The sequence below is a fragment of the Olea europaea genome, chromosome 17 (assembly GCF_002742605.1).
Source record: "Olea europaea var. sylvestris chromosome 17, O_europaea_v1, whole genome shotgun sequence".
Classification (NCBI taxonomy): domain Eukaryota; kingdom Viridiplantae; phylum Streptophyta; class Magnoliopsida; order Lamiales; family Oleaceae; genus Olea; species Olea europaea.
This window is the reverse complement of record NC_036253.1, coordinates 12,124,328-12,143,585: the sequence shown is the minus strand read 5'-3', so window position 1 is coordinate 12,143,585 and position 19,258 is coordinate 12,124,328. Positions and strand designations below refer to the sequence as shown.

The 19,258-nt window shown below is 34.5% G+C and overlaps 2 protein-coding genes across 2 annotated transcripts; one reads left to right on the top strand and one right to left on the bottom strand.

Annotated features, from left to right (window-relative positions):
- Nucleotides 1–8,077: 8,077 nt before the first annotated feature.
- LOC111366346 (threonine synthase 1, chloroplastic-like) lies at nucleotides 8,078–9,926 on the top strand. The gene has a single exon (XM_022987098.1). The coding sequence runs from the start codon at nucleotides 8,214–8,216 to the stop codon at nucleotides 9,735–9,737; it is 1,524 nt and encodes a 507-aa protein (XP_022842866.1). The 5' UTR covers nucleotides 8,078–8,213; the 3' UTR covers nucleotides 9,738–9,926.
- Nucleotides 9,927–10,680: 754 nt separating this feature from the next.
- LOC111366345 (WD repeat-containing protein VIP3-like) lies at nucleotides 10,681–14,978 on the bottom strand. The gene is made up of 2 exons (XM_022987097.1): nucleotides 14,517–14,978; nucleotides 10,681–11,554 (listed from the first exon to the last, which is right to left on the bottom strand). Exons 1-2 carry the CDS (start codon nucleotides 14,853–14,855, stop codon nucleotides 10,922–10,924), a joined length of 972 nt encoding a protein of 323 aa, XP_022842865.1. The 5' UTR covers nucleotides 14,856–14,978; the 3' UTR covers nucleotides 10,681–10,921.
- Between the last annotated feature and the right edge of the window lie 4,280 nt (nucleotides 14,979–19,258).

The following is a 19,258-nucleotide window of genomic DNA, read 5'->3' as shown; positions in this document are numbered from 1 at the left end:
ATTAAAAATTATTCATAGGAAGAGATCGCAATTGGAATTGCGATGACTTTATATATTATTTTAATTTTATTATTTGGTAGCATGAAAAGTTTAAAAATTGTGTCGGTTAACACAATTTTATCACGTTTTATTTTACGTTGGCTTTAATTTGACTCGTTTCAAGCCAAATATAATACCTATAAGGCTATAACTCACGTGAACATAATTTGAATTTCACTTCGATATAAAAGAATAAAAATATAGACAACGTAAATTTTAAGGATCCTGCTATATAATGTCACATAACACTCTAATATTTAACAATTTAAAACGCAATCAACTTTTTTATCCAATTTTCCTCTCCACATCATATTACATAATACATTATGTACATTTTTATATATAAGAAGCAAAATTCAAATTTTAAAAGATATGCCTTCAGATTATTAAACAATCTGTAATAGGGGAGGAGCTACACTTGGGCAAGTACCACCCAAAAAATCAAAAGGTTCTTCCTTTCTATTATGAACTTTTTAACATCTTATTGTTTCTAAAAGGTTGAACCCCAGCATTAAGGGTCTCCCATCGTCCCGTCCCCTGAAACATTGTGAGAGAGATTAATCGCAGAACGTACCCCAACAGGTTAGGGAACAAGATTTATCTGTATACCAGTGCCCAAAAAAATTCCTATCCATATTTCAGAAATCGAACCCTCACACTGCGGTTGCCAACAAAACTAAGTATACCTTACCCTTGTCCTTTACACCACTGAAATATACCCCGCGGGGCAACTTATTGTTTCTACTATTATTTGTGGTTTGGAATTTGGTTTTATGTGCTTCAATTCTTGTAGTAAAACACTAGATGCTTATTTTGTGTGTGTGTGTGTGTGTGTGTGTGTTTTTCATGAATAAATATAAGGATAATAAGGGTAATCAAGATTTTGTAAATATTTTTACTAAGATAACTCGATATTAGTCTCAACTGCTAATAATTTGCAAAGCAACACATATATCTCTATCAACCCTGAAAAGTTGAAGGTTGCTATCGCTAGGCCATCTCGAATTTGGACATGGTTTTTATCTGAAAAGACTTGTTGGCTCCATTATAGATAAACCTCTTGTTTAAAGTTATATGTCTTCCGTCAATTCAAAAAATATAGAACTAAACATTGAAACAATTTTTAAGTTTTAGAACATCCTGATTGCATTTTTAATCTGCATACATTTGGTTCATTTCTCTAACTATTTCTTAAGAGAAAGTTTAAGGCTCAGAGAGCAGTTAATAAGGGAATTGGATATTCAATCTTCATCTCTGGTCTGTATGCAATCTCCAAGTAATTCTTAGAAGGTTTTTGTTAGCAATTTCTTGAAATGATTTAATAATAGGACAAAGTCGTATTCTATCTATTGAAAAAAATATAATTAATAAAATTGATAATAATATAATTATACGATAATTTCAAAATATGAAAAGAGTCGGGAACTTATTAGAAAAAAAATCATATTCATTATAATAGTTTAAGGATAAAATTTCAAAATTAACAAAGTTGTAATAATATTTCAAATATTAAATGATCATGCTTGTGACATCTAATAAATGTTTTGATCTCTGCATGATAATTAAACATGTCAAAATCACGTACCATATAGTTTATGGGTCACAATCATATGCAAAGTCATAAATCACACAAAATCATAGTTACATACTACACATTTTATGGGTTAAGTCATTTATTAAGTCACAAATCAAAAAATTAATAGGTCACAAATAATAGAAATAATCTGTCAAAGGCACTACTGGTCAGATTCAACCAACCACATCCTATCCCATCCACAACTTCTCCGAATCTATAATAGTCGGACCACTGGGCCTAAGCAAAAAATTGAAAAACCGACCAAACCAAATAAATCGAACTGATTTGGGTCTAGTTTGAGTCGGTTTGACATATGTAACAAGTTTGGTTTGATTTTTTTAAATAAAATCTTGGAGGACTGGTTTAGTTATGGTTTAAAACCTCGAACCAATGGTTAGCGAACCGATCCAACTCACTTATATGTTTACCTTTTTTTATTTTTATCAAGAAAAATAAAAATAAAAAGATAGGTCATTATCTCATAACTAAATCTCGATTCCCTCCATTGCATAATGTGTCAGTAAGTAATAGGACTGACAATTTCTTTTCACAAGCTTATTATATTATATTTAACAATTTTTCTTACTCAAACAATCAATCTCCATAATGCATAAAAAAGCAACATAATTGTTAAGTTTTCTATTAATATGTCTCTATTAACTTAATTTTATTTTTTAATCAATAGATCTTGTAATGTAATGTTATTTAGTTATATTTCTTGTAATCTAAGTGGGCCCAAAATTTAGAAATTACACCACACCAGATATTTAAAGATGAAAATTCTAAAATCATGTATTAAGTTTACTTAAGCACAAATAAGGTATTTGTCAAATTAAAAATCATCTCTCTCATCTCTCTCTTATTTGCAGTTTCTCTCTCTCTCTCTCATCATCTATCCCTCAGACTACTCTTGCACAATTAGTGCCTAGTTATGATTTTTCCTCTTCATTGCCGGAGCTCCAACCAGTGAGGTCAGCACGATGACTCGCAATACTCAGTCGCTGAGCGCTGTGGCAGCGATCTAAGTGCCTTCAGCGACGATTCTGGATGAGCTCCATCCCAAGCTAACCCAATCAGAAAATTGAGATTCCAACTTAATTTCAGATAAGCTTGACCCAAGAGAAGCCACCAATGCTCCCAATTTGTCAGCCTTTAGGTTTGGTGCTAGGCAGCTACAATTTATCTTAAGGTTAGTCAGTGTAAGGCGACGTGAGCGACACTGTTGTCGCTACCACACGACTGTCGTGACTTATGGCAACCACAGCTTTCGATTGCCACCCTGTGCCTCCGATTTGATACTTTATCAGAGCTCTAACGTTGGTGATTTACTTGGTCGTTGGGTTGTTAGTGGTGATGCTGGTAGAGAGATAGCAGTAGTTGTGGTGAAGTGTTATAGTGGTGGTTATGGTGGAATGTTGGTGGTAGATCAATGTCCATAGGTGGTGATGTTTATGTCTTAGCTGATTGAGCTTTTGTGACCAAGTCTATTGAATATGTGACCCGTCTAATTGCAAGGGTCACATGTCACAGATTTAAGAGATTTGGTTACAGCCAATTGATCAGGTCACAATTCACGTATCCAAAAGATTTGTTCGCCTCCCATTGGATCGGGTCACGATCACATATAACATGGCATATGTCAAAGTGCATATGTAACAGGTCACGAATTTAAGATATTTGGTTACATATCCAAGAGATTTGTTCACTGGCTATTACATCAGGTCATAGGTCACATGTCAAGTGCATAGGTTATCGGTTACAGATTCAAGAGAGTTAGTCACAGGCCATTAGCTCAAGTTGCATTTCACATATCCGAAAGATTTGGTTATAGGCTATTGGATTAGGTCACAAGTCACATGTCAAAGTGTGTAGGTCACATGCTCCAAATTTAAGAGATCTGGTCACATACCATTGATTTCTCCGACCTCAGTCTGTAGGGATTGGGTTCAAATTTAATTAACCAAATTTCAGACATGAGAATTCAAGCTATTTTGCCCCAATAAGTACTTTGTAAATTACATCAGCAGCTGTTTTTCAATTTTAAAAATGCATTTTAAATTATACCAACATTGGTTAGTCTCTGTCACCGGCGAACTCAGTCGTTGTTGAGCGTCGATTAGTTTGCCGCCAAGAAGAAGTCACCAATAGGATGGAGGTCGGGGAATGTCAACGGCGAATAGATGCCGACAAGTAAAGTGGGGATGGTTGGAGTGGGTATGGATAGATTACTTTAATTTGATAATGTTATTATTTAAAACTAAAACAAAATAAAAACCTGAATTTTGCATTTTGAAACTTAATACATGAAAATTGATTTGGTGCATACTTAACAGTTGAAATATGATTTCTTCCCTAATTTTTTTTTTAAAAAATAAATCAATTTGGACTAAAAGTTTGAATCGACTGATCGAATTGAACCAAACCACGGTTCGATTTAAAAGTTAGAGTGAGTTGATTTGGGTTGAAATTTACCCAAACTAACTTAATTTGGTTTTGATTTCGGGTTGGAGTCGAAATCAACCCAGACCAAATCGCGCCTAGGCCCAGCGCCTACTCCTCCACCCCATCCCCATCCCCATCCCCATCCCTTATGTCATATCGCCTCCATATTTGCTGCCACCGAACCACCACATTGTTGTGTGCCACGACACTTTCTTCAACAACCGTCTTCATCATCACTCCACCACTTATTTGTCTCTCCTACCCCACCCGACTCTCCAATCTCTCCACCTCTTTACCTCCCATGAACAATGAACACGATAACGACACCACTACCAAAACACTATATCCTTCTCCTCCCACACCACCACTTCCTCCCAATGTCATCTACTGTACCACCACTCCCTTTAGGTCGTTGGAATTTATGGCTACTAATATTCCGATAGTGGATGAACTAAAATTGTACCACTGTTGGAACAAATGGGAAACGAGCAGCGCAAATGTATGGGATGGGCACCGAAGTCTCTCTCTCTCTCTCTCTCTTCCTCTCTCTATGATCTTGGGGATTAAGCCCAGCGTACAGGGCATTGCTAGGTCCCTCACTATAGCAGCGAGCCTCACCTAAATAAAAAAAATAACGATGGACCCCACCGTGTGTGTATTCTGGCAAAGACCTGTAAAACAGGTCCCTGTACATCAAGCAGGGTCCATGATCTTGGTGGGACGAGTAGAGGAGTGTAGTGGATATATAATTAAAAAATAATTATTAATATCCGATTTTTAAAATTAAAACTTAAAAGTAGAGTTTCTGGTGATTTTCTCTTAATTTTACGTGACTAGTACGTACAAGTGTTCATATTGACATATCTAGCGCCTGTTTGAGTTTTATTTTAATGAAAATACATTTTTCTCTCTTTTCTTCTTAATTACACATTCTTAAAAAAATTATATTATACATAAACCCTAATTTTTTTCTTATTTTTAAAAGATCACTATTCTAAAATACATTTTCTCCAAAAAAATACATTTTAGTGGAGTCCAAACAGGGACATAACGTATTAATGCAATATATATAGACAACTTTTCATTTTTTTATTTTTATTTTTATTTTTGGGGAGTGGTTTAATGGTCGTGGAGGCAAAACAATTGAAGAGTCAATGGGGAAATGACTCTAGCATTGACAATTGTCGTTTCTCGGTCATGACTGAGCGACAAATAAATATTGATTCATATGAAGAGATGGCATTTTAATTTTGACATTGAAATTTAGAGTTGGGCGTGGGTTGTGATGAGTTGATTTTGGGTCCAATTCGAACCCAAACCTACATGTTTGATTTGAAGAGAAATTAAGTCGAACCATTGAAACCCGATCCAAACCAAACAATGCAACTTGGATATGTTTGTGTTGGGCTTGGTCAATTTTTCTGCTTTCAAAGATTGAAAAACAATCTTATGATTCTCTTCGTCCAACATCTTATCTTTATCACCACTCCTAAAAATCAAGGACCCATTTGCAAGCCCCACCATCACCATAACGAACACATTTGCATTAAAAAACATGATGGATTGCAGAGTTGACTCCGACAAAATCGTCCTAAAATATTTCGATGTAGCCCGTTTGTTGCATCAATTAACAAACTTCGAAAAGAGTAAAAGATTGTGGAGGCCCATCGACCGTTGTACCATGGCAATGATTTTTGGGTTTTGACAAACATGAGCTTGAAGGGAAGGCGAGAGTCCTCCATGTTCCAGTAGAAAATGAAGAGGAGAATGAAGAGGTAGTGGTGGATTGGTAGGAGGTGGCTGGCGACAAGCGAGAAGAGAGAGACATGACTAAAATTCCAAGTGATTTAGAGATTTATTATAATTTGTAAATAAAATTTTTTTTTAAATATTTTTTATTAACCGGTTTGGTTGATTTTAATAACTCAAAATACAACACAATCTGACCTAAAATTTGACTACCAAGTAGGCTTGGACAAAAAAATTGAAAAATCAATAAAATCAAACCGACTAGAATAGATTTGGGTCCGTTTGACATAAGTAATTCATTTGATTTGATTTTCTTTTAAATAAAATTATGGTGAGTTGGTTCAGTCATAATTTGAAGTTAACTGAACCAATACAACCCACTTACATATTTACCTTCTTCTTAATTAATTTAAGAAAAATAAAAATCAAAAAATAAACCATAATCTCATAAATATATCTTGATCCCCTCAAATCTACGATGTTGTTAATAAGTACGTAATAGCACTAAAAATTTTCTTTTCACGAGCTCATTATGTTGTACTTAACATTTTCCCCTACTCAGGCAGTCAGACTACATAATATGTAAAAAAAAACAACAAAATTTTAAAGTTTTATGTTCCGTCTCTATTAACCTTATTTTATTTGTTAGTTAATAGTTTTTGTAATATAAATTTTTTTGGTTATTTTAGTTCTTGTAATTTAAGTGAATCCAAAATTCATATTTATTTTTAAAAAAAATAAATAAATCAATTTGGACTAAAAGTTCAAACTAAATAACCGAATCGAATCAAATCAAACCGATTTTATATTTTAGTTTGGGCTCATTTTTCATTGTTTTTGAGAAGTTAAAAAGAGATTTTATGACTCAAAAATTGCTTTTAAATTTGGAATAATGCTTTCTAGTAGAAGTGGTGTTAAACCATCAATTTAGATTATTATATTTTATAAATTCAATTAAATGAGTCATGAAACTTTACATTTAAATGAATTTATCATTTAGCCCATGTTTGATCCTCATTAAGGGCCTGTTTGAGTCACATTATTCCAAAAAAATATATTCTTACATAGTTATTTGACATCATTTCAACCACATATTTTTCAATAAAATAATATTACATGCAAATCAAAAACTTTTAGGAAAAAATTTTTAACCACACATTTCCCATCAATACACTATTCAAGAATGCATTATTATCAAAATAATGTTGCTCAAATACCTCCTAAATTACATTCCATTATATTCTATTTTTCTCTCTCTTATTTTCAACCACACAATCTTCCATAAAATAATATTACACGTAAATCGAAAATTTTTCCTTTTTTTTTCCAACCACTCATTTTTTCAACAAAACACTATTCCCTCATTTTCATTACCAAAAATAGGGGTCAAACAGAGGCTTAATATCATGTAATCGTCATTTAAATTGGTTGCTTAACAATAGTGACAATGAATATCATTACTCTTTAAATCCGATTGTTTAATTCTATAACATTTTTTCTTTCTAATTAGAAAAACTTTCAATGGAAGCTAGTTCAATATTATTTTTTAAAAGCTCTCTAAAAAAAACATCTCTTTTAATGTACAAATATAAGTTGAGATAACTTTCTCAGAAGTTAAAACAAAAACAAAAGCCTTGCCCTCATTATTGTATGTTACAAAATAGAAAAAATATTATTTATAATGTAATGTTAGGCATGAATGACCTGTGTATAATTTGTGAGGATACGCAATATTAAATAATAAATTTAATAAAGTGCTTATATTCATATATTAAAAAAAGAATAATTTTATGTAGCTTCAATGGTGCTAAACACTAAAATCTTTAAATTTATTTTTTGTAGAGTACCAATCAACTAGTGCTTATCATCAATCGAAGGTGAAATAGAAAAGACGAAAGATGGAGTTAAAAATTTTCTTTATATATTTTACTCTTTTCATTCCATAAAAATATATTTGTTTTTCTTTTATTTTTTAATTTTATTAATATATCAACAAGTATGAACTACTCTTATTTAAACAATTATTTATTGGGAAAGTATATTAAGAAAAAATGTAAAAAAAATTTATATTTTTAACTATATTAATTATATTTTCTTAATCAGTGTAAAATAAAAAACACTATTTTTGTGAAATCGGAAGAGTACTTCTCCAATTAATTCATACTTGTATGGTATGTTACATAACAGAAAGAATATTGAATTTATAATCATACACGTTTAATATGTCATAATCCTCGTAGAATTTTATATTTTCTGTTAACAGATAAGCCTCAAATCTCAATAAATATCAAAATAAATTCCAAACACAGACGCCTCACCACCACCACCTCCACCTCCACCGCCACCGACTCCACCACTTCAACCGCCGACTGCACTACCTTCACCGTTACAAAACCAACAACGAGTAATGGCTTCCTCTCAACTCTTCAATTCTTTCCTTTCCTACTCTTTCCTCGTGAATTCCCATTCAACGTCCACCGTGCACCACTACATGCCAAAACTTGTCATAAAATGCAACGCCACGCCCATCGCTGTCAACAACATATCTCCTCCACCGCCTTCTCCGTCAAACATTAACTTCTCCGCCAAGTACGTCCCCTTCAACTCCATTTCCACCAACACTTCCACCACTGAATCCTACTCCCTCGACGATATTGTGTACCGCAGCCACGCCGGAGGACTCTTGGACATACAGCATGACATGGAAGCATTGAAACAGTTCGACGGAGAATACTGGAAGACCCTTTTCGACTCCAGAACTGGCACCACTAAATGGCCGTACGGCTCCGGCGTATGGTCCAAGAAAGAATGGGTTTTGCCAGAAATTGATAACGATGACATCGTGAGTGCGTTTGAAGGTAATTCAAATCTTTTCTGGGCCGAAAGATATGGGAAAAAATTTCTTGAAATGAATGATTTGTGGGTTAAACACTGTGGCATTAGCCATACTGGCAGTTTCAAGGATTTGGGCATGACAGTTTTGGTTAGCCAAGTTAACAGGTTGCGGAAAATGAATGTACCATTAGTTGGTGTAGGCTGCGCCTCGACAGGCGACACCTCCGCCGCTCTTTCAGCCTATTGCGCTGCGGCTGATATCCCGTCCATAGTTTTTCTACCGGCGAACAAAATTTCCATGGCTCAACTGGTGCAGCCTATTGCAAATGGTTCATTTGTTCTTAGCATTGACACAGATTTTGATGGATGCATGAAATTAATACGCGAAATTACATCTGAATTGCCTATATACTTGGCTAATTCATTGAACAGTTTGAGACTTGAGGGACAAAAAACTGCTGCAATTGAGATTTTGCAACAATTTGATTGGGAAGTACCAGATTGGGTTATAGTTCCTGGAGGAAATCTGGGCAATATATATGCATTTTACAAAGGATTCAAAATGTGCCAAGAATTGGGTTTAGTTGATAGGATTCCTAGGCTTGTTTGTGCTCAAGCCACGAATGCGAATCCATTGTATTTATATTACAAATCAGGGTGGAAGGAGTTTAGGCCACTGAAGGCTAGTACAACATTTGCTTCTGCTATACAGATTGGTGATCCTGTTTCGGTCGATAGGGCTGTTTATGCTCTGAAGAATTCGAACGGGATTGTTGAGGAGGCGACCGAGGAGGAATTGATGGATGCTATGGCATTGGCAGATTCAACCGGGATGTTCATATGCCCGCATACGGGGGTTGCATTGACAGCATTGATTAAGCTTCGGAATAGTGGGATCATTGGTTCGACTGATAAGACCGTAGTCGTTAGTACGGCCCATGGATTGAAATTTACGCAGTCAAAGATTGATTATCAATCTAGGGAGATTAAAAATATGGCTTGCAAGTACGCGAATCCACCGGTTAAAGTGAAGGCAGAGTTTGGGTCTGTCATGGATGTGCTTAAGAAGTATTTGAGCAATACAAGACTCCATTGATGCCCTTTGAGTTATGAAATTATTACTTACTCTATTCAGTTTCGTACATTTTGCTTTGAAATTTTTATTTAGTTTGTGTCATGTAAAATTGAATATTTGGGTGATAAGAATCTACCACTAGTACATATTCTCAGGACAGATAATGTGTATAACTTTTGAAGATTTTAAACTCTTAAAAATAATCTGATATGTGCCAGTCCTGCAGCTAACTAAATGTTACCATCTCTTAAATCTCACAAGTGTCTAGTCTTGCAAAGTAATATTTGCGAATTTTCACGGGATTTCATGTGTTCCATACTACTTGCATACACAAGTTAAAGAATTTCATATGTTCCATACTACTTGCATACACAAGTTAAAGCGTAAGCTGATGATGCTATCCGTTACTGAACTTTTGCCATTACGTTGCTAACGACGCTTGCTATCCTACAACCTCGTTTTCAATGTTTAAGATGTTTTCACTTCGCTCACCATTACTATGGAATCACTTCTACTTCGTATTTCTTATATATTTTAATTTTGTTAGGTTGTCTCGTCACCCCATGAATTTATCAATAGCTCAAAAGGTTGTTCGATTCGAAAATCTCCATAAATATGAGATGGTCAGACTTGATCATGTATCAAATTCTCCTTTGAACAAATAGACAGGTGTGAGCATCTATCTATGAATCTTTATCATGCAAATTCTCGAATCCATTAAATTAGGTCTAATTCCAGCTTTACGGATTCCCACTTAAGTCATTTCAATTTAAAATATGTAACCATCATTGTCATTTCGAATCACCCACCTAAAACCCACCTCGACCACATAAACACAAGTGGGACAGAGAAAGATGCATATTCTAATAGTATTCAGCATTTAAAACGTGCAAGAAAATACTGAAACCCACTTTGAGGCAAAAAGTAAAGGAAAAGAAACTGCACAACGCATAAGCCAAACACGTCCTTGAAATCAACCTCTGATTTGTTATGACATATCGACACCCAAACTAAATTAGTAAGTATATGTTGCAAGGGTGAGATTATATAGAAAAATCGAACTACAGACTTCCGAGGTTAACTTACAAATGGTAGCATGTAAAGACAACAGTTACCAACAACAATTTTGCTACCCGCCAATGTACATAAATCAATAAACTGTTCTCCAGACCCTTGACGAAAGAACAAAAGAAGGGATTCGATTTTCAAGAATATTTATAGAACGACAAGCTCTTGTCATCAGACACGCTAGCAAGCAAACAAGATCTAACGTCTGTCTTTAATGGAGGTCCAAATGCCACTGACCAGACCTGGTCTGTGTGGCCACTCAATATCTGGGTAGCTGCCCTCATTTTAAGATCCCACAACCTAACACTCCGGTCACTTGAACCTGTTGCAATAGCCATTCCATCTGGGGACACATCCACACTCAAAACCCAGCTCGCGTGGCCTGACAAAGACGAAATCAGGGTTTTACCTTCCGTATCATAGACATGGACGTGGCCATCATCTGAGGCAGAAAAGAGAACCCTTGCATCAAGAGGTGCTGATGAATACACAAGAGATCGAACAGGCATACTGTGGCCTTCCAAGTGGTGTAGGAATTTCGCACGAGTCACGTCAAAAATAGAGATGGTTCCATCCATTGAACCACAAGCAATTTGTGTACCGTCAGGGCTCCATGCAACTGAGAGAACAAACTTCTTGCTGCCAGTTTTCTCAGAGGGTTTCAAGCCTTCTAGTCGGGGTACAGATAGTGTTGCAATTAATTGCCATTGAGCGGTATCCCAGAGCTTCACTGATGCACTACCACCTCCAGCTGCTGCTAGTACCGTACCCTTGAAAAGATAAAAATGAAGTCGATGGCCGAGTTAATTATCTTGTAGACATTATACATCCAACAAGGAATAGTATATTGAATTTAGAGACTTGGTGAGTAGACGATGAGAGAGAAATTTAAAACTCATTTCTCTTCCTTGCGTTAAAATATAGCCATATAAGAGACAACTGTTTGGAATTATAATATATATGCACATTAAAAAATCTCAAATCTCTGAAAATTTAGTACGTCCAGTAAAAAAATTTAAGAAACCCATGCAGACATGCTCAAAAACATTTTTTTCCTAAAAGCCATTAAAAACGATAAAAATTAACATTACAAAGACAAATAATTCAGAACACCAATTGAAGTTCCAGTATCACAGAAAAACAGGTCTCCAAATTAACCAATGCCTGGAAGCCATTGCGAAATGTGTCACATCCACCGGCACATACCAGTTTATCCAAAATGCGTCAGTGCCAGAAGTCCCTTAACTTCAAGCACTTGTATATCCATACATTTAGAAAAGCTATTGGTTGAAAGTCATCGGATTATGCAAAGAGCTAGATTGAAAGATTAATCATACATTCATGGCAAACGGCTATCACGTAGCAGAGCCATTCCACATAAAAAACTGCATTAGTGAAGATCTCCAGCGTTTGTGTAGAAGTTCCAAGTCCAGAATATAATATCAAATTTTCGCGAACAGAAGTGTCTCCTACCACCTTTATAGTGAACAACAAAAAAAAATGCATATTCTAAATCATAAACACATAAAGAAATTCATTGTGGCATAAACTTTACGTACACCAACAGATGACAGGCATGCAAACCACGTTATTTGAATTCAGATACAGGTCAAATGCGAGTATGCGATCACTGCAACAATTGAAAAATGACCCCATGACCTGGTGTCAAGTGCAGCCCAACAAGTACTTCATGACTTTAGAAGATTCAGAGAAAAATGCCACGTAGATAAAATTTAACAGTTGATAATCGTGACTTTAATGTCAATTTTGATTTCCAGTTGAACTTCTAGAAAACTTTGGCGACCAATACCAGGAAAGGAGAAAACATGGAGAGAAAATGAAGATCAGAAAGAAATGGGCAAAAAAAAAATGTGAATTAGACTGGGAAGCATATGGAAGATTGTCAATGAACCTCATGGCAGGAGATATAAATAACTCAAGGAGTAAGCTCTCTTTTATCTCATATGGTTTTCAGTTTAGAGATGAATGCACTGACTCCCAAAGAATATCGATAATTCAGTATTTACGGTTTCACCCTCCTGAAACTGATCTTTGCATCTTTAATTCTTTTATTCGGAGGACTATAAATTTTGTTTTGACTGTTTCCTAATAAACATCCTCCAGCATAGCTAATATGGTATGCCCTTCTGTTATATTGTCAGTCACAATGCACTAAGCTTAAGACAATTCAATATTTATTTTTTTCAAAATTTTAGTGTTTATTTAGTAATTCCAAAAGTTTTATTAGGTAAATTCCATGCAATGAGAGATATCTTCATATCATTTTCCGTAAATCATCAGCTGGTTACTTTAATCCGTCAAATATCTTTTCAAGTTTTGTAATCCTTTCTTCATGAACTTGCATCTTCACATCACATTCTCTGTTTGCATCATGTTAATGGGTCTTAAAGCTCTAACGAAAAAAATAGTCCAAATTGTTGCAACCTTATAATCTTATGTTGCCGAGAACTTTATTGTAATACTGAATAATAATACTGAATTCAGCAAAAGGAAAGAGATCTGAGAATCGATTTCTGTTGAATACAGGTTGAAGATTTTAAGCAAATTACAGACTGAGATTCAGACAATTTGCTCAAGTTCTTTGAACTAAGGAGTTCTGATTTTGAGCCCCATAAAAGCAACAACAAAAAATAGAAATTTTCATAAAATATCATCCACTGAACTGCCTCACTAGTGCATCACAACACTCAGGCTCACTCCTGACCCTTATAAAATAGAAATCATCACTCAAAAATAGAGGTCAAGTAAGCTAGGAAACCGTAACAATTTAACAAGCCAATAGGCAATATCATAAAATTATAGCTAATTTTTTAGCAAACTTAACATCTCATTACATAATATTACAATCTAAGTTTAATACCATGAGCTAAGCCCCAACTTTCCCTGTGTCAATTTGAAAAGGCTAAGAATGACAGGGAAACTGATAATTTCTGTATTTCTAGTGTTCAACGGAAAATTGCCTTTATACCCTGCACCTATGGAAACCTCACAACCACATACATTATTGCGCCTCAGTGTGCTTCAAGTCCTCCATTAACTGGGCGTATGAAATTGATTTGGTAGTAACAGAGTCCATTAGTGGAGGAAGACATCCAGCCAGAAAGATACGTGAGTTAATAAATGAATTCTCACTTGTTTACCCACTTGTTAGTCCAATTTCTGCAACTTTCACCCTTCTCTAAAATCTTCCCATTTTTTTACAGCTTAACTCGATTGCTGATGCACAGTACAAGAGGCACAACTAATATAATCACTTCACCAAATAAAAACCAAATCAATTTCGTTTTACTTACAAAACAAAAAAATTAAAAAAAAAAAAAAAAAGAAAGATACTTTTACTTCAAGAGAGCCAATAATTAACAGGGAACAACAAATTTCTTGCTCCTTTCACATGCATGCCAGATACATGAACCCATAAACAGATTACCCATAATTGATAAATTCATTTGCGATATCCCTGCTACCACAGGCACGGGCGCTTGCAAACATAAATTCAGGCAAAAAATTACATAGCACTTTCCCATTTCAAAACAAACTGATTCACCTAACATCCGTCATTTGCTAGACTGACTTCTTTTCTCATGAATTTCCAATCCTCATTGCATCTCATCATAGTAACATGTATCTTTTCTTCCACCAATTTTTGCCCATTTACACCCGGAATAATGGTGACATATATGCAAAGTTGTGTTTTTGTAAGTTGACTTATACCTGGGGATTGAACTGCAGTTTCCAGACTTCAGAGGGGGGAGCCTCGAGGGTTGCAATAGTATTATTTGTGGCAACATCAAAAACCCTAATAAAGCTGTCGATCGAGGCAGAGGCGGCGATTCTACCAGATGGGTGGGCGGCCACGGAGACCACGCCGAGGCAGTGACCGGTGTTAGTCTGGAGCTTCTGGGGACCTTCCGGGTCCCACAGACGGACAGTCTCGTCAAGTGATCCCGTCAGGAGAAGCGGCGGTGAGTCCTCGGTGGCCGGAACCCACGCCGCAGTCCAAACCGAATCGTCGTGGGCGTTCCCGACGGTGTTAAGAGGCGCTAGTTTCATGGTTTTGAGGGGACTGGAAAAAGTAAATCCCTAGCTTCAGGTGTGTAGAGTGATATTTTGGGGTGGAATAATTGTTTGTTCTATGTTTTAAATTTGGTTCAAGTCCATAGTTTAGCTAAACTCTAAGAATCAAATTTTCAATTGGATTTTATTAAAAAGTTGAAAGAATGTTCCTTTTTTTTAAAAAAAAAAAAAAGAGAGAGAATTCTTTTAATAAAAAAGAAAGTGATTTTTTTAAAATTTTTTGTTTTCAATTATTTATTTGAAATTTATTTGCATTTTTAAAAAAAATTTAGAGTAATAATATAATCTTTATTTATTTTTATTTCTTTATTTTGTTTTATTTAAATAGGAGGGTATATTTATCATCTACAGTTTTTAACTGAAAAAATGAATGAAAATAATAATTTTCACAATCAAATGTGAAAATAATAGTGAAAATGTCAAAAAATAAAAGGTATGGATGTTTTGCATCATAATATTGAAAGATATGAATATTTTGTGTTAATTACCATTTTAATAATTTATTTGCGATTTTTTAAAAAAGTTGGGGAGTATAATTGCAATGTGTTTTTTTTTTATTATTTAAATAGGAGGGCATTTTGTCATTTTACATTTTTATTGATAAATTGAATGAAAATGACATTTTTTTGCAATAAAAGGTAAAAATGCCAAAAATGAAAAGTAATGACGTTTTGCTCTAATTACCCTTTAACTAAACCCTAACAATCAAATTTTCAATTGAATTTTGATAAAAGTTGATATATAATTAAAAAGTTGATAAAAGCTATAAAAAGGAAAAAAGAAAAAGAGGGAGTTCTTTACACGTGATTACTTCTCAAAGAAACGAAGTTGACTCGACTAAAATTGATGTAACGACTAATTTGAACTAAGTTACTAATGCCGACGAAGTCTGCATTTTCTTGAAGTTAGCTGGCTATTATCAGATATTCATTGAAGAATCTCTAAGATCATATAATTAATGACTCGGCTAATTAAAAAAAAATAAAGTTTTTATGGACAAACAAATGTGATCAGAAATTTGAAGAGCTTAAATAACAGTTGGTCGAAGCTAAGTATTCGAAAGATTCGAATGGATTTGTTATTTGCTTATTTAATTAAAACTTTGATACATACACAATTTTTTAAATGAGTCATCGTTGGACTTGAACCCAATTATTTTACATGATCTAATACCATTTCTAACCATTACAAAAGTTTGAGCCATTGAAAATAAAACATTTTTATGTAAAAATGTATTTTTGAATAGTAAATTGATGGGAAATGTGTGGTTGAAAAATAAAGAAAAGTTTTTGATTTACGTGTAATATTATTTTAATAGAGAATGTGTGGTTGAAATAAAGAGAGAGAAAAATGCATTTTGAAAAAAATGGGTACCAAACGGGGTTAGTGCATGTTTGGACTCCATTTTAATTTTAATGGATTTGTCTCTTTCTTTTTTTCAATTGCACATTTTTCAATAAAATAATATTACACGACGCAAAACCTTTTTTCTTTTTTTTTTTTAATACATATTTTTCAAAAAATCACTATTCCAAAATACATTAAAATTCATTAAAATGAAGCCCAGACAAGGGCTTAGTTATCAATGTTCCATCATCCAAATATGTGTGCCACACGGCCATCTTTAAATTCAGAAGTATCAAACATAACCCAAAAAATAAAATAAACACACAGACACACACACAAACAACATGCAGACAAATTTTAACATTAAAATATGTTACATGAATATGATTTATTTTCATTATATTTTCTGGATGCTTGTTATTTAATACTCTCTTCCATGAAAGTTTTTCTCAAGTACTCAAAACGAAAATGAAGGACAACTTCCGAAGAAAAGCCAGATATGCAAAGTAAAGAGCCATTGCAACTCAGGAAGCATTTTCTGTTTTATTTGGTCATTACTGGTAGCATTTTATTAAGAATCTTGAGATTTTACTAGGGAGTGAAACAAAAGATGTAAAAGTAGACATCGACTTGTGAAGAGGAAAGAATAGCTATAAACTTTCTCCAGGCAACCATAATAATGATAAATACGTGTGTGGATCATTCCATTTGAAGAACGTAGGTAAATCTCAATGAAGTAGCATCTAACCGAGTATAACCTTTCTCTAACATATTGAACTTTTACACGAGATGATTAAGTACTATATATTGAACTTTTAGATGAGATGATTGAGTATTGTTTCATAGTAAGCTAAAGACTTCGGTTCAAGTCTCACAATCACCCATTTACGAAAACCATGCACGTGATGGGATGTTGAAGATTAAATTTTTAAATGAATGTTATCACTTTGTAAGATCTTAAACTTTATATGAGATAGGTCAACATCTTATTAGATCATGCAAATGACCTCAATTCATGTCTCACAATCATCGATTTATGAAAATTACACACTTGTCATTCACGTGAGTGGAAGTGTACAAGACCAAAATTTAGTATACAAATGTGTCCACTATCTTACAACTTATAGATGAGGTCGTTCAACAAGAAGTTAACCAATAGACTGAATGGAGTTATATGAACTTCCTGTTTATGGTCATGTAATATAATTCTCGAACAAGCTACTGATATTCTTAGGCCATCTCGTACATACTGAGGCTGATATGCTGATGATCACTGATCTGGTCGAGGCAGCAACAGAGGAATTGATAAAAATGCAAATATTGGAGAACCATATTTCTTCATCTTCCCTAAACTTTTAATAGATCAGCTCCTTGGACGATTAAAATTCAATCTTTCACACATACTCATTCCATATATTTGAAAAACAAAGTTACAACCCTTGATGAAGGAGAATACTAAAATTTGTTCGACTTCGAGACAACGTTCTAGTGTGAATCCATGCTATCCCTTCTCAAACGCCCGGTAACCATTTATTATGGATATCATTACAGACCAATGTAACACTGTTAAATCCTCCAAAAGAATTTTATGTACAGTCAAGCTAGGAAGTTCTGTCATACATATATGATAGAACTAAGAAATCGGTGATAAGACTTGAGCAGGTGATGCGAACCCGGTTAGCAAGGTTGCTATCGAACACACAGGAATTAACGGAGGATCCCAAGAACGCCCAAATAGTGATCAAGGTTTAGGAATCGATCCGCAAAAGTGTACTAAGGAACTGAATGTATATAAAACGAACGACTTCTTAATCACACAATCTTAAAATCTCCTCCGGATTTGTGGACTTGATCCAAAGAATTAATGAATTAAACAACCCAATGATAACGGCGATACGAATGGCCTTTTGATTACACAACCCAAAGAATCTAACCCGATGATATGTTCGAACGCCACAAGATATTAAATCTTGATAAGTTCGGCATTTTGAAGTAAAAAGCTTCGAGAGGAAAATCTCCATTCAATTCATGATAAAAGTCTTGGTTATCTTACAATGAAAATAAAAATTCTATTTATATAGAAAATATAGAAACCTAATTAAATTGAAAAACTAACACTAAACATGGTAAAACGTGACTAAAGGAATCCTAATAATATAAAATTACCAAATTAAGAGTTTTAATTGAGTAAAACTTGTGCGCAAGAATCTGGAAAATTCTGGCCGGTTGATAGCCTTGCCTCCCAAACCCAACATGCAGCGGACCCTTGGCTTGCAATCTTCATATAACTTGACCCTAAGCTTGTGACCTCCATCCCCTTTGATTCCTTGGCACTAACACGCATTTGGCCGGTTTTAACGACTTTATTTAAATTCAATTTGGTTCTTAACTTCTCGCCAACAATCCTCAAATATTTGGTAATTTGTGGCGCACCCCGGATCACATCAGCAGGCTTCTGATTGTAATATGCAAAAAACCATGCAGCTCAGGAAGTATTTGCTATTTTACTTGGTCATTGCTCAAAGAATTTTATTAAGAAACCTGCGGATTTACTACAGAGAGTAACTGAAGATGTGAAAGTAGAAATCAACTTGGGAAGAGGAAAGAACAACCGTAAAATTTCTCAAAGGTAGGCTGTAAGAAGATTGACATGCTTGTGGATCATTCCATTTGAAGAACGTAGGAAAATATCCAATCAGCGTCAATTGCAAATAAGTAGCATCTACACTATGTGTGACCCTCTCCAATATCTTAAATTTTTAGATGAGATGATAAAGCATTATAATAAAGTAGGCAGAATTTCCCATTTCAAGTCTCATGATCATCCATTTATGAAAAATTGTGCACGTATCATGCACGTCAGTGGGACTGTGTTCGAGTGAATTCCCGCAAGCGTACGGGTTCGTTGACAAATAATAATTGTGATGAGTAAAGTATCGTCCCACAGGAAATAAGGATTAATTCTAGGATATTTGATAAATTTGAATTCGTGTTTGTGACTAAAACTATCGAATGAATAGTTAACGGATTTT